Raw genomic sequence first — 15,892 nt, forward strand, 5'->3', positions numbered from 1 at the left:
AAAAAAAGGGATTATATTTTTAGTTCCACAGAAGAAGAAACTTCACACAGGTTTGAAACGACATGAGGGCGAGTAGATTAAATGATTCATTATATAACCAGCATATCTACTGTCAGCAAACAACTAATTATCCTTAGTGTTTTGTAACAGGCCATCACCAGTTCCCAGCTACCCACAACCACCAGGTATGACATAAAGTACAATATATTCAATGCTACAAATTACAATTTTAAGATAGTGTCTAGAAGTCTGCTCTGACTATTTTCAGTTGAGCACCATGAAGATCAAGCGTGGGACTCTGAGGAGTTTGTAAGTCTCGTAGTTGTGTTTAAAAGAGTTTTGAAGTGATCAGCATCGCATCTTACCGGCAGAACACATGTGTTCTTTCATCCTTAAGGAGAGTGATGATGACTACGAGAATCCTGATTCGAATGATGAAGGTGAAGCTAGCGGTGGAGACTATGAGTCCCCAGAGGAGGGGTCAGACAGCGATAACAGCTATGAGCCTCCGCCAACCGAGCCTAATGAAGACACGGCCCAGATCTGCCCCGCAAAACCCATGGAAAACAGCGATTATATTGGTATGCAGAACTGGACACTTTTCCATCTTCTAACGTTGTCTCAGTCTTTTGGAAAATTCATGATAGGATTCCTTGTTTAATCAGATAATAACCGCACACGTGGAGTGGGCAGAAGTCAACCGCCTGTCCCTCCGGAGCGCCCGGGCCCTGGACCCGCTCTCCCTCCCGTAGAGCGGCCAAGTGTGAGTACTTCACATTTCCAAACAGCATGTGTCCCTCTTCATCTCTGGTTTTCATTTTTTGAGACTTCTTTGCTATTAACTCAATATTGTGATTGATAGGTTGGACTACCTATGAGAGAAGAGCGGCCCCTAAAAAGACCCCCAGGTAGGGAAGTATTCTTATTTGAATTAAAAGATAAACTGGGTGTGAACTTATCCACCTTTTCTATATGTGGTTTTTACCCTCCTGTGCTCTTATAGCACCTGCTGTGGACCGCAGTACAAAGCCAGGAGCTCTGGACAGAGGCCAACCTCCAGCTGTAGCAGGTCAATTTTAGCAAATAATAATTGAGAAATAATGCAATTCAGATTACCTTGATATGACCTTGTGTCAAAGCCATCAATACAGATAATGTAGGCAGCGTCTGAAGGGAAGGCTTTGATTCTAAACTGTATTGTAATTACAGGTTGTGTGTTTTAACAACCCTAAAACTTTATTGTGTCTTCACAGGTGGAAGAGGCACATGCTCGCTTGACAGAGTAAGTTTGCTTAGTTGTTAAGTTGTCCTACCTTGAAATAGAATTTGCCACTATGTGTGTGTGTGTTTGTTTGTGTGTGTGTGTGTGTGTGTGTGTGTGTGTGTGTGCGTGTGCGTGTGTGTGTGTGTGTGATTTTTCTCATTTTTTTTCACATCACCAAGTTGCGTTTATAGTACATTCATTAATTATATATATTATATATTATTAAGTATAGTATATATGTGACCCTGGACCACAAAAGCAGTCTTAAGTCGCTGGGGTATATTTGTAGCAATAGCCAAAAATACATTGTATGGGTCAAAATTATAGATTTTTCTTTTATGCCCAAAATCATTAGGATATTAAGTAAATATCATGTTCCATGAAGATATTTTGTAAATTTCCTACTGTAAATATATTAAAACTTAATGCGTGTGCGTGTGTGTGTGTGTGTGATTTTTCTCATTTTTTTTCACATCACCAAGTTGCGTTTATAGTACATTCATTAATTATATATATTATATATTATTAAGTATAGTATATATGTGACCCTGGACCACAAAAGCAGTCTTAAGTCTCAGATTCCAGATTTTCAAATAGTTGTATCTCGGCCAAATATTGTCCTAATAAACCATACATCAATGGAAAGCTTGTTTATTCAGCTTCAGATGATATATAAATCTCAATTTCGAAAAATTGACCCTTATGACTGGTTTTGTGGTCCAGGGTCACATATAAGTATATATTATAGTGTGTGTGTTCTCATAAATAATATTTATGACTTGTTGTTATTATTATTACTACGAACATACTAATAACTTCCATTAACCTCGTGTGTGTGTGTGTGTGTGTATACTTTTTTACTAATATTTTGTCTTTCCATTTCAAAGTTTCATTTTTATTTTTTTATATATAGTACACCATAATAACTTTACATTTCAATGGTTCTGTAAAATGCTATTTCTTTAATAATTTATTTTTTCATGTAGGCTGGCCAACCAAGCCTACCAAGAAGGTACAGTGGTTTCCTTTAATTTCCTCTCTTATAGATAAAACAGAAATAACTGCACATGCCACTTTAGTACGATAATATTTAGTAGTATAATTTACTATTTAAAAAGGTTGACATTCTCTTGTACATCTGTGTACATAGAATCCACTATTTATAGCAGTTGCAAATTACTGATTTAATTTGTCATCCATTTTTCAGAATGGTTTTATTTGCTTTTATTTCATTTGCTTCAGACTCCCTGCAGTGGAGCCGCCAGGAGACCCAATGAGAATTCCCAAACCCTCACTTCCTCCATCAGGGGTGCGCAGAAGCGCCTCCTCTGTTACACCAGGCTACTCTCAAAACAGGTCAGATTCTTTCAAATAAAAAATGAAATAACTTTACACTGCACATTCTTTTCACAAAGAAAAAGACTGTAACCTGTACTTTGCTTTTCCAACAGACAACCTGACCACAGAAAAGAGGTAATCACATTAAGCACACACACACAAATATATATATAGAGAGAGAAAGAGAGAGATATGACTCACACTTAATTTTAATGTTTTTTCTTCAACAGTTTCATGATGACAGTAAGTAACTTTATCATGTTTTGTGTATTTTCATATTTTGATGAGATGGTTATAAGCTTTATTATCATCAGTAAAGAAAAAAATCTTAAAACCCTAATTAAGTTTCAATTCTTACAGCTGCCAGGCACAACTCCAATACATTTCCACTGCACGCCAGGAACCCTTCACCAAGACCGCCAGGAACCCACGGACAGTCCTATCAAACAGACAAGTATGTATTCGAATGAGAACACCCGACTGTAGGCGGTCAGATTTCACACTATTCAAGAAATATTATTTACTCCATTATATTTAACTAGTTTTCTGTCACATTTCACAGTGCTCACCCCAGTCGATCACTACCGGCAAAACTGCAGGAGGGTGAGCACGCATTGCATTAGTTTGATTAATCTTACTATACATTTAATGAAAATAAGTCATTGAATCCTTTATTTTGTTGAACGGAAGCAATGAGCGATCACCGAAGAAGCGCAAGAGCACCACCTCCTCCAGCAGATATGGGCGGCAAGCAGGTACAGTAGGCTGAAATGCTTGAGCTGCTGACAAACAATCGCACCGCTACACATCAACCAGCAGATGGCGCCTTTGTATTGCATTTCATTTCCTTCGAGGTGCTAGAGGAGTCCACTTTCTAGTATCAGTTAAAAGAAGAGCTCACCCAAAACAAAAATACAATTTGTTGAAAATTGACTCACCCTCGGGCCATCCATGATGATGTAGATGAGTTTGTTTCTTAATTGGAACAGATTTTGAGAAATTTAATATTACATCACTTGCTCACCAGTGGATCCTCTGAAGTGAATGGGTGCCGTCAGAATGAGAGTCCAAACCGCTCATAAAAACATCACAGTGATAGACATGACTCCAGTCTATCAATTAACAGCTTGTGAAGTGATAAGCTGCGTGTTTGTAAGACACAAATCCATCATTAAGGCTTTTTAACTTTAAACCATCACTTCTCACCAAATTATGGAGTCCATAATCCATAATAATGCTTCCTCCAGTAAAAAAGTCCATCTCCTTGTTGTTCTGTCACATCAAAATCCACCAACATATTTGTTTAAAACGGGTTTGGACTGTTTTTGCTTATAAATAGTGCTTGATATGTGCATATTTCTCTCCTGATTTAGACTAGATGTCTTCTTAACTGGCAATATTATGGATATTTAAGATGTGGTTTGAAGTTAAAAATGTCTTAATGATGGATTTGTTTATTACAAACACATAGCTTTGCACTTCAGTAGACATTAATTGATGGACTGGAGTTGTGTGAATTACTTGTGAATTACTTGTTTCTATTAGTCTGTTTGTTAGACTCTTATTTTGACGGCACCCATTCACTGCAAAGGATCCAGTGAGTGATGCAATGCTAAATTTCACCAAATCTGTTCCGATAAAGAAATACCATCCTGTTCTAAGATGAATTTTGTTTATAGCACTATTATTTCTTTGTAAAATATTTGGATTTAATGAATCATTATTTTCTCAGATAAGAAAAAACAGACAAACATTGCTCATTAGTCATTGTCAGCCCTAATACTATTATTTCTCCATTTATAGGACATGGATCCAGCTTGGTATGTGGGTCAGGTCACCCGCGGTGAGGCAGAGAGCTGCCTGAGAAGAGTTAACAGGGTGAGACCATTGTGTATATGGCACTTAAAAGTTTGCGTTCTTACATGCTTAAAAACTTTAGGAAATAAAAATGTCATGTCATTCTTGATATCAGGTTAACAAAGTTAATCTGTTGAAATGTGCCCTCTGTCAGGACGGGACGTTCCTTGTGCGAGACAGTTCAAATCAATCTTCAAACCAGCCCTACACGCTTGTGGTCCTGTACCAGGATAAAGTTTACAACATTCAGATCCGCAGAAATCCTGATGGCTTTATGCTAGGCACTGGTCTGAAATCCTCAGAGGTATCAAAACTTGTTTTTTTATGTCCTTAATCATAGCTACATGCATAATGACTAATGTTTGTAACACTATTGTTTTTGGCAGACTTTTAAACAGGTCAGCGACATTATCAGCCAGCACAAACACATGCCACTCCTTCTTATTAATGCTAAGAACCGAGAAGCAAGCCAACAGAACCAGTGTGCTCTGATTTATCCAGCTGTATATTAAACCTTTATTCTACATGAGACTACAGTTAGTTTCAGTTATTACATTTCATTCAGTTTTTTTTTCTCAAACACCATTCATAACTGTCAAAAGATCTGTAAACAAATATGACTCTGTACAACATTATTTTGAATGCATAGCTGCACATTCCACAGTACTGAATACGTGTTCATATTAAAAACAAAATGATAAATCAGTACTTTATCAATATTAGGACCGTTTTCGTTATTTCTCAAACTAATCTCTTTGTCTTTTATTTCAGTTGTTCCACGGTTTATTTGTTATGTTATATTTGTGTGATCATGAAAAATGAACTGTAATTGACATGGCAATAAAGATTTTATAATTCTACAAGAACGTGTACGTGGCGTGATGGACTGATAGAGGATTACATCGCGTTAACTATCAACAAGGATTTGTGTTTTGTTGCTTATTTCTGTGAAATCATTCTGTCTGCCATTAATAATTTGAGGACTCCCTTTCTAGAGGAAAAACGCTGGTCACCGTTTCCCTACATGCTCTCAGGCCTATCAAACTGCTTAGTCTACAACACATCTATGCACACAAGAGGATTCGGTTACATGACTTTGACATATGACGTCGAAGCAACAAGCTGCAAACAAAAACTGCATATCTGTGTTCGTTCCTGAAAAACTGTCATGCGAATATTGTGTCTGATATATGTGTGCTTTTCTTTGTTATATGGTTTCTAAATACTTAACTAACGTTACACTTAGGCTACAGAAGGCTAGGCTATCGTACCCAGTTATGTTATTCAGGATTGATTGCGGTCTGTGTTGCCAAATCTCGTAAAACAAACCGAAAATGACTTTTTCTTTTTTTTTATGGATATTAAAACTGGTTAATTTTTATCATCCTTAATAACATGAATCTGATTAGAAGAAAAAAGAATAAGTTTTAACTAAAAACAATAATTATTCTATAGTACGCGGACATGACAACACTCCATGATACAAGAATTAGCTAACTCATAAATAAAAAATATTTAAATCTCCATTTTTCCTCCAAAATCATGTGCTTTGAGAGATTTCAGATACACACCTGTCCATTGCTGCAGTTGAAGGTAATGTACATATTTTATAAAATGTATATTAGCCTACATATTTTACGATCTGATTTAATATTTCGTTGGCAAACTAAATCCTAGCGTAGCGATATAACACTGTTCACACAAAGTCACTTTCACACCAAGCAGCTTTCGGTACAGTCAACGCAGCGATTCACGTGACCAATGTGAAAATGATCGAGCGAAATATGGGGGGAACTTTATCGTCCTCACGAAAATATTGAATGATTCCACCAAAATTCGTCGAACAACGCTAAATGTGAGCGCACCTTAAAGGTGGTTTGGATTTGTTTAAAAATAGCTTTTAACTGGCACCATGCACCAGATGGCTAAATCAAAACGTAGCTTAATCGTGCGCGATGAGGCTACGCCTCCGAGACAGCAGAGGAATCGCTTGATCGGCGCGCGGAGGAATGGGTGGTGCGCGCGCTATGCTTTAGAATGTAAATTACGATTGAGACACGAATGGCTCAAATTGAATTCGCATTATCTCAAGTGAAAGGGGGTGGGGTTAGTGATCTTAAAAAGTAAACAATTAACTAAGCCAACTGCATGATGGTGCATCTTTAATATCATTTCACTGAAACCACATGGGTATCAACTTAAAATTAGTTATTTAAATTTGCCAGCACTTGTTTCACTGTCGAATTTACGAATCTATCTATCTATCTATCTATCATTTCACTGTAATAGCTCAGGTTAAAACACAATAATCTACTTTTATAGTGTGAAATATTCAGGTAAACTGTGTTACTTTTAACTGCCACAACTGTTCCATTTTACCTTAATTCAACATATGTGACATATAAAAGGTTCTGTGTTGTGTGTAATGATATGAATGTTAAGAACTATTTATATATTTATGTAATATAAAACCATTTTAACTCCAGAATTTAACCAAGTTAATCCATCCAAGTCACTCATGAAACTTAAAATATTCTATTGATATATCACCCCCCCCAAACACACACACCACCCCTCAAACAAATGAGCGCTGAGGTGTGACCGTAACAGCCAATCAGAGCAGAGAGGGTGTTACAAAACTTGTATAAATAGTTCAGGTGAGACAGGTGTCAGGCTGTGATGCACCTGACCAATCCACCTGTGTTAGACAGAGGCAGCAGAGCAGAAGGAGGTGTTTTCCCTCAGAACGACAGAACAAACAGAAGAAATAGGAGGAAAGCATGACGTCATTTGTTCCTCAAGCCCTTTCACCCCAGTTCCACAGCATGGGGCCGGAGTCCCAAGAGTTCAGCCTGTACGGTGACAACTTCTACAGCACTCAGCCTGTGCCTAGTCCACAGCAAACCCCACCGTCCGCTTACGATTTCGGAGAATACGCCGGCCAGACCTCCAACCCTTACCTGTGGTTCAACGGACCCGGGCTCAATCCGGCTCCGTGTCTCAGCGGAGGGCCTCAGCACTACGGGATGACGAAGCCGTACGTGGCCGCAGGCGGAATCGGGGGCTCGGACGGTAGTTTCAGCTGGTTCTCCCTGCCTTCCCAAGAAGATCTGATGAAACTCGTGAGGCCTCCTTACTCTTACTCAGCCCTTATTGCGATGGCAATACACGGAGCCCCAAACCGTCGCCTCACTCTCAGCCAGATCTACCAGTATGTGGCTGACAACTTCCCCTTCTACAACAAGAGCAAAGCCAGCTGGCAGAACTCAATCCGGCATAATCTCTCGCTCAACGACTGCTTCATGAAAATGCCCAGAGATGACAGCGATCCAGGTCAGAACATGTTTCTTCTTCTGTAACTGCTTGGGTTTTAGTTTAGTTCTAGATCATTTTTCAACTGGCAAAATAACAAATACATTTCTTTATTTAACAGGTAAAGGAAACTACTGGACCCTTGACCCAAACTGTGAGAAGATGTTCGATAATGGCAACTTCCGTCGCAAGAGGAAGAGAAAGTCTGACTCTCTGGCTGAAGAGGAGGGAAAAGGCTATTCTGGGTCGGACTCGGCTCTATCGAGTCCTAAAGAGCCCAGCGACTCCTCAGAGAGAGGAAACTCTCCGGTCTCCACAGATCCGACTCCGTGTCTCAATGGCTTTCTAAGTCAAATGGGTGATGTGGCTTCAGGCTCGAGAGAGGCTCTTCTCCCATCTCCCCTAGCTTTGCCTTTGAGCCAAAGATCTTCTCCGCCTGGGGTGTATGGCTCGTACTCGCCGAGCGCTACCGTGCCGCAATGGGAAACCCATATCCCTCATCCCCTCCCATCCAACGTCTCCACTTCGCCCCCTTCGTACACAGACAGCTATAGTGACTCTATGCTCAACCAGTACAGCAGCCAGCTCTATCCAGTGCTGGGCCCCTCTGACTTGCTGTATCTGCGGGAGGGAACAGAGGTGTAGCATGGGACATAGCGCCGTCAGGTGAACACTTGAGGGAGCGGTCGGCCTGCATCGTGAGCCAAGTTCCCACCGCAGTGCCTGAGTCAGCAGGTCCGAGTGGATGCAGAGGAGATTCCCTCTATCAGACAGTTGTGTGAACGCTCTCACACGCTCTTCTCAGACTCACCTGCTGACATCATCTAATTCATGTTGCAGCTGAAAGACAACAGTAATCGCCTCGGGCTACTGCTCTCAGTCCCGTTTTTTATGTTGTGGTTTGTGTTATGTTTTTGCAATTCTGTTCAATTGAAGCCTGGAACATACGTAAATGCACTGACTTTTGACATACATTTTGAATTTGTCCATTTTTCAATATTTTGTATTTGTATTGTTCACTTTATACACTTTTTGTGGTTGTAATATATACTGCATTTGCCAAAATAAAAATGCATATTCGCAAATTCTAACGTGCTGTTACATATTTATGGTTAAAGGAAATAGTTCAACCAAACGGCGTTGTTTGGTTAAGTAACAAATGGTTTTTGTTAATTGAAATTAAGCTGAAGTAAAACAAGAAATAAACATAAGATGAAAACCTTCAACTTAAAAAAAATAGAAATGTTGCCTTGAGAACTAATATAAGTTGAAGTACTAAAATGACTAAACCTGAAATAAAATAAATTAAATCTAAATAGAAAAAAAACAATCAAATGACAAAAGCACATAACAAAATTACTAAAACATAAACTTAAAATGAAAAATAAGTGAACTAAAAATATAAGCTAATTTGAAATATTAACGAATACTATAATTGTATATAATTAAATAAGTTAAAATAGCACTTTGTCGTTAAAATTCTGTCATTTATTCACATTCATGTTATTCCAAATCTGTATGATTTTCTTCTGTTGAACTCAAAAGATATTTTGAAAAATGTAAAAAAAATTATATTGTTGTTATTGCATGCAGGCTTAAAACAACACAAAGATGAGTAAATGATAAAAGGATTTAAATTTTTGGATGAATTGTCTCTTTATTGTGTTTTTTTTCTGGTTGAAACTTTATACTGAAAAGTAACCATCCACTATAAATTAAAGACTGAAGCAATATACGTCACTCATTTAAAACAACTTAAAAGCAAAATTAAAGCCATGAAATTAAAAAATCCAATGAATGAATTTGATGAATGTTCGCTATGATGGCAGAGATGCAATGCACACTCTTAAAAATAAAGGTTCTTTATAAAGGCATCAGTGGTTCCACAAAGAATCTTTACCATCTATGGAAACTTTTCATTCCACAAAAGGTTCTCCACAGTGGAAAAAAGGTTCAGATTATTCAAATGTTTTTCACACTAACAAAAAATGGTTCTTTTAAGAACCCTTCCCTGAAAGGTTCTTTGGGGAACCAAAACTGTTTTTTCTATGCTGTGAAAACCCCCTTTTGGAAACTTTATTTTTTAAGAGTGCATCACAAAACTTTCACCCGTATTTCAGTCCGATTTATCATTCAGTGCTTATCAAGATGTGAACGTCAACACTTGTGGCTCACTTAAAGTGACAGAACGTCCTGCTCTCTGCCAGTAGAGTCAGTGATCCATCCCACGCTAAACGAGACGTGCGAAGGAAGATCGCCAAAGGAACCGTTAAACAACATGTCTTAAACACGAGAAGAAACAGCCATCATTAGCAGCGAAAGAGCAAGTCGTAATTCTCAGCGCTTTTGGCTGACTTAAGCCCCGACACACTAAAGAAGAGGTCAGGCAGGAGAAAAGACTGCAAAATGGACAATAAACACAAATACCTAATGTCTGAAAAGCCAAGAACTCTTCAAGCCTAATGAGACAACATGTGATTGTCACTTCAGTTGTCAACACTACCTGCAGTCTGTCATTACAGCCACTGACCCACAGTAAAAGAAAGGTGAGGGGAATACAGCTGAAGGAACCGTTAAACAACAAACCCTAATCGAGAGGAAAAGACTGGTTTGACAGCCAGAGGCACAAAAAAAAAAAAGATATATGAAACAAAACTTGTTCCTCAGGGTCTCAAAATCTTTGGTTGCAAACAGCTACTCAGATGAAAGACAGTATTCCTTACAACACTACAGATCTTTGCTGGAATCAGCCGAGCTGTAATCTAACATTCTATTATTTTTTTATAAACATATCTGGTAGCATCTGAAAAGAACTTAATAGAATACTCCGGGCTCAATTCAAGTTAAAGGGATAGTTCTCCCAAAAATAACAAAATTCTGTCATCATTTACTCACCCTCCACTTCTTCCAAACCTGTATGATAAGATATTCTGAAGGAGTCTGATAAGCAAACAGTTGAGGATAGCCAGTGACTTCCATAGTTTTTTTTTTTTTTAGTGAAAGAAATGGGGCCTATTTTGGAGAATTTAAAAGCAGAAATGTGAAGCTTATAATTTGATAAAAGCTCTTACATTTTTCTGTGTGTGTATTATAGAAAAAATGGTCTAGGATTTACCATTTGAAGAGTTCAGATGCAAAAGCCTCTAAGTGCCATCTGAAATTTTCTTCTAAAATTAGCATTTTTTTATCAGGCTCCTCTGTTTAGGTTCAGTAATTTACTTTAATGGCAATGTATAGGTCCTTTTCTATGCCATTAAAGTGAAATAAATGAACATGAATATAGGAGTCTGATAAAAAAAAAAGCTAATTTTAGATGAAAATTTCAGATGGCACTTAGAAGCTTTTGCATCTGAACTCTTCATTTTCATTCAGAAAATAAATTACACAAATAATTACAAAGAAATGGCAAGTAACACTGAATTAACCATGACATTTTGTAGAACTGACTAAAATCGTTATTTTGTTTCTTGTAAAACTTTATTTACAACTTTGAAAAATATTTTTTTTACAGTGTATTTGAGCTAAAACTGTTTAAGTTGCCATTTTTACATTTGTTTTAGGGTTTTGCATTGTTGTCATAGAAATTATGTTGGAAATGAATATACAGTGGGTACGGAAAGTATTCAGACCCCCTTAAATTTTTAGTCTGAATACTTTCCGTACCCACTGTAAGTGCTTTGAAATGTTTTTAAATCACGTTATCATGCATATTAATTATGCCTTGTGGCTGCATTATTGAAACATTGAGCATTTTAACATTTAAAGATTGGCCTCATTCACTTCCACTTCCATTACAGTGTCTTTTTGTTCTTTTTAAGTAAATGAGCGACAAGTGGAAATGAATTTTTGTGGTAGCCAACATCATGGCATAAGCGCTGTTAAAATTGAGCTGAACTTGTACTGTCTTTGACTGATTTCCATGGGACTGGTAGAGGTGTATTGACATATAGTTTATTGTACATTATATCGTGCAATATACCTAACTCGTTTGCTCCCTCGGGGAGTGAATCTGCTGATTGGCATTCACTGAATAGTAGGATACAGATCCTATAGAATGTGACATGCATGCTTGGTGGTTCTTTTATTATTGCGTGTCAAGACTTGGGAGTGCAGATACTGTAAAAAGAAAGTAAACTTGAATAGTAAATTGAAGGCCGATTCAACAAGCTGATAATTTGGACCAGTTGGTTTACATAAGTATTGCTGCTGCTGACTAATTCCTCCCGTGGGAATCGTCTTTCAGCCCCTCTCCCTCTGACCGAATGAACCGAGGGAACCTGCCTCGTGCACGGCTTCCACCATCTTACTTGGATGAGGAATCTGTAGGTGAGGTGGAAATTAAAACACTGATGTAAAATAGGAAGATCATTCCTTCAGATTAGAGAGCAGTGAGTCAGCTGTTACTCACTGGTTTCAACAGGGTTTCACCTTTCAGTTCCCTAAACCAGATCCCTCCTCCACCTGCCCCTACACAACACAGAGGGGTTAAAAGTCTTAAACTGCAAAAAATCTGGTGCTTCATCAAATTTGATGAAAAACGTACAGTGTTTGACAAACGTAAGTTCTACTGAAGATTCTGCACTACTTCTAGGTCACTAATCAAAGAAGTACATCTGTGGCATTTGAAAAGGGTGGTTTGTGCAACAAAAAAAAAGATGTTCTTGCTTCCTTTGAAACAGATTCAAAAATTCATGTTGATGTATCAATTTGTAGTTATTTTTCTAATTAAGTTGACTCAAATATTTAATGCTGATAATGCAATTTGTAATGGGAAAAAAAGATTATATAGGCCTATATAAATACATAAATTATATAAATAAATAAATATGTAAATAAAATATAAATAAATAAATAAATAAAAATAGTAAGTAAGGCTTCTTACATACTTATGTAAAGATAAAACTGCCTACTTACATTTGTACAAAAAGTTTAGATATTCTTGTTTCCATTTAGTTCATTCTAAATATCCATGTTAATGTTTCTGCTTATTTTTCTAATTCATTTTTGACCTAAATTGCTGGGCTGATAATACAATTTGTAATGAAAAAAAAAAACACATTAAGTAAAAAAATGCTAAATAAAGCATTTTTGCTAGTATAAAATAAAATTAAATAAAATAACATTTTATTTACATTACCAAATTTATTTACATTTATTGACATTTATTATACATTACCAAATTACATGTGAACAATTTTTGCTTCCTCATTTTGAAATCCATGTTAATACTGTTTATTTTTCTAATTAACTTTTGAATCAATTTGTTATGCTAATGATACAATTTGTAATGAAAATAAGTTGAAAAATGCAAAACTTAAGCATTTTTTACTATTTGTATCAAAAATGAGTGAGTGAGTGAGTGAGTGAGTGAATGAATACATACATATACATATTATGAAATCTTCATTGGCCCTGTTATATTAGAGTTTGACTTTGCTTTTATTAAAATGGGGGGGAAACATTTTTCTACTTTTCGTTACATTTATTCAGTTAGTCTAAACCAGTTCAGATTCAATGTAAGGTGGAAAACAATCATGTTGAAGACTTAATGTGTTTCTGCATACAGCAGGACACAAGTCTATAACATTAGGAGTTTGAAATGTATTTATATTTAAATTACATTTTACGTTATATGTAAGCTACCCCACTATCTCTAATAAAGAACCATAATGGTGCTGCCTACTGGAGTAAGTGTCCTATTTCAGCAGTGTGAATGTGAAGATTTACGGCCCAGCGGCAGCGCATGACAACAGTAAGACAGTCAGTGCTGATATACTGATATGACAATCATCTCTGCCTGTAACATCCACAGTCCCTCCCTCCAGCTCTCGATTCCTCAGGTGTTTATTGTCAAAACACACGATCCACTGTCTCCTCACAACAAATTGACTCTACATTTAGACGTGTCACTTTGATCTAATCGATTGAATCTCACAACACAGAGAGTGTGCCGTGTGTTTATAGCCATGTGCCTCAGCTGCTGTCTCCTGCTCTCATCTTGGATTCATGCCTGTGGCCTAATGTATATGTGATACTGTACAAAATGCTGTGTTTATGTTGCTTTGAGTTCAATAAACCACTAAAAATGTCACTGATGTGTTTAACATTGTATTTGGTGAGGCTTATGGGGGTTTTACTTTTCAGCTAACAATTTTTAGTTCACAGAATGGTGTAAATGTTTGGGTATTAAATAAAATCTGAAAATAACCATTAGAGAACATTCTGTATAGGTTCACTTTAGGTTGTTTTAAAAAAAAACTGCCTGAAGTGTTCTGGAAAATTTGGTTTTGGTTACAAAATCTTCACAGAAAGTTTCTGGGACATTGTTATTTAGTTCCCAAAATGTGATAGCAAAGCAGTCTTCAGAGTCACATGATCATTTAGAAATAAAATTTAATATGCTGATTTAAATCAAACACCTAATGGGAACCATATGCTGACGTTAGTGGAATGTTTTGTGTTTGCTGGGACATTTGAAATGTTTTATGTTTTTAGTAAGTCAATAATAAACACTGTGATCTTTTCACAGTTATTGAACCGAATGTTTTTGAAATATTTGATGGAATCTGCAAATAGTATGCTAATGATTGCAGACTGTTAGTGAAACTGTGCCGTCTCACTCATTTAAATCCACTTCAAGTAACATTAAGACCTCAGTCTTGGCGTCTGTGCATGACAACAGAGACCTCATGATCACCAGGTCATCATAGATTGGCTGATAAACCTGGCATGTGCCGCTCATACACACTCACACACATCTCTAGACCTTAGAGACCTCGCCCTCCCTTCATACACACGTCCCTTCATCTCCATTCACACACACAATAGCTCCAGTGCTGTCTGGCCTTGTAGAGGTGGCTACTCTATTGAGATCCGATGAGCTGCCTCTTGTAAGTGTGCCTTCTGTTTACTGACACATGCCACATCAATGGGCCAGTGTTGTTTGTAAACACAAGGCCCGATGGGGAGATAGATGGGGACAACTTGATGAAAGATGCCCCACGGCCGCGTCAAGTGCAGGTGTGGAGAAAACCTGTTTCACTTTAGGTTGTTTTAAAAAAAAACTGCCTGAAGTGTTCTGGAAAATTTGGTTTTGGTTACAAAATCTTCACAGAAAGTTTCTGGGACATTGTTATTTAGTTCCCCAAAAAAATCAACCACCAAAAAATAAAATTAATTTAATTTAATTTAATTTAATTTAATTTAATTAATAATAATAATCACTTACTTAACACTATATATATACCGTATATACTGTATATATATATATATAATTATAATAATATATATGTAATTCACATTTAATAAATGCACATGCTTGTTTGAATCCGCATTTTGGGCCAGTGTTGTTTGTAAACACAAGGCCCGATGGGGAGATAGATGGGGACAACTTGATGAAAGATGCCCCACGGCCGCGTCAAGTGCAGGTGTGGAGAAAACCTGTTGCATCCATCTGAGCAGATGTTTCTGAGGAGATGTTCATGGTCAATGTAATAAATGACAACAGTGAAAAGTGAGAGTAAGCGTTCTGCAGCTGTAAGAATGAAGCAACAAGCTTTTTATATGCTGTATGATTTAAATGGAATTTGGAAATTGCATGAATTGAAGAAGGATTTCATTACCAAATGAATTTACACAAAGATGTTCATTTTAAAACGAATGATTATAGCTTATAGTTGAATTCAGTTGTCCACGCCTTTATATACAAATAAGAAAGAGAGACGGTTAAAGTGTTTAAAGTGAATAAATAAATTATATTTACATAACAAAGGGTTTCATACTAAATAAATGAACACATTACAGACATATTTTCATTCAAATACATGTGAAAAACAATTCTGCAAGAATCAAGTATTAATAATTCTTTCAAAAATAATAACAAGTAAAAATACTTTGTTTACACTATATATACACGCACATGATATTTTTAATGTTTCTAAAATCAATTATGCTCACCAAGGTGGTATTTATTTTACAGTGTAAAATAACTATTATTATTTTATTTTAATATATTTTTGTTCATATTTGTTCATATTTTATATATGGCAATTGATTGTTTTGTAACATTATAAAATGTCTTTACTGGCACTTTGGATCGGTTAAATGCATTCTTGCTGAATA

The 15,892-nt window shown here is 36.7% G+C and overlaps 2 protein-coding genes across 2 annotated transcripts in view; both read left to right on the plus strand.

Annotated features, from left to right (window-relative positions):
• The window catches only part of LOC107733507 (lymphocyte cytosolic protein 2-like), a 12,618-nt gene extending 7,383 nt beyond the window's left edge, over window positions 1-5,235 (plus strand). Inside the window, exons 5-21 of the mRNA XM_016545155.1 lie at window positions 151-185; window positions 269-309; window positions 398-581; window positions 666-763; window positions 863-908; window positions 1,004-1,069; window positions 1,254-1,282; window positions 2,251-2,276; window positions 2,507-2,620; window positions 2,716-2,737; window positions 2,833-2,845; window positions 2,963-3,056; window positions 3,165-3,205; window positions 3,293-3,357; window positions 4,406-4,480; window positions 4,614-4,763; window positions 4,846-5,235. Coding sequence (XP_016400641.1) covers window positions 151-185; window positions 269-309; window positions 398-581; window positions 666-763; window positions 863-908; window positions 1,004-1,069; window positions 1,254-1,282; window positions 2,251-2,276; window positions 2,507-2,620; window positions 2,716-2,737; window positions 2,833-2,845; window positions 2,963-3,056; window positions 3,165-3,205; window positions 3,293-3,357; window positions 4,406-4,480; window positions 4,614-4,763; window positions 4,846-4,971 — 1,225 coding nt within the window. The 3' untranslated portion in view covers window positions 4,972-5,235. The remainder of the gene's footprint in view (window positions 1-150; window positions 186-268; window positions 310-397; window positions 582-665; window positions 764-862; window positions 909-1,003; window positions 1,070-1,253; window positions 1,283-2,250; window positions 2,277-2,506; window positions 2,621-2,715; window positions 2,738-2,832; window positions 2,846-2,962; window positions 3,057-3,164; window positions 3,206-3,292; window positions 3,358-4,405; window positions 4,481-4,613; window positions 4,764-4,845) is intronic.
• Window positions 5,236-7,145: 1,910 nt separating this feature from the next.
• LOC107733508 (forkhead box protein I1-like) lies at window positions 7,146-8,721 on the plus strand. The gene is made up of 2 exons (XM_016545156.1): window positions 7,146-7,792; window positions 7,893-8,721. Exons 1-2 carry the CDS (start codon window positions 7,240-7,242, stop codon window positions 8,414-8,416), a joined length of 1,077 nt encoding a protein of 358 aa, XP_016400642.1. The 5' UTR covers window positions 7,146-7,239; the 3' UTR covers window positions 8,417-8,721.
• The last annotated feature ends 7,171 nt before the right edge of the window (window positions 8,722-15,892 follow it).

This window comes from Sinocyclocheilus rhinocerous, unplaced genomic scaffold, assembly GCF_001515625.1.
Source record: "Sinocyclocheilus rhinocerous isolate Xijiao unplaced genomic scaffold, SAMN03320098_v1.1 scaffold69, whole genome shotgun sequence".
Classification (NCBI taxonomy): domain Eukaryota; kingdom Metazoa; phylum Chordata; class Actinopteri; order Cypriniformes; family Cyprinidae; genus Sinocyclocheilus; species Sinocyclocheilus rhinocerous.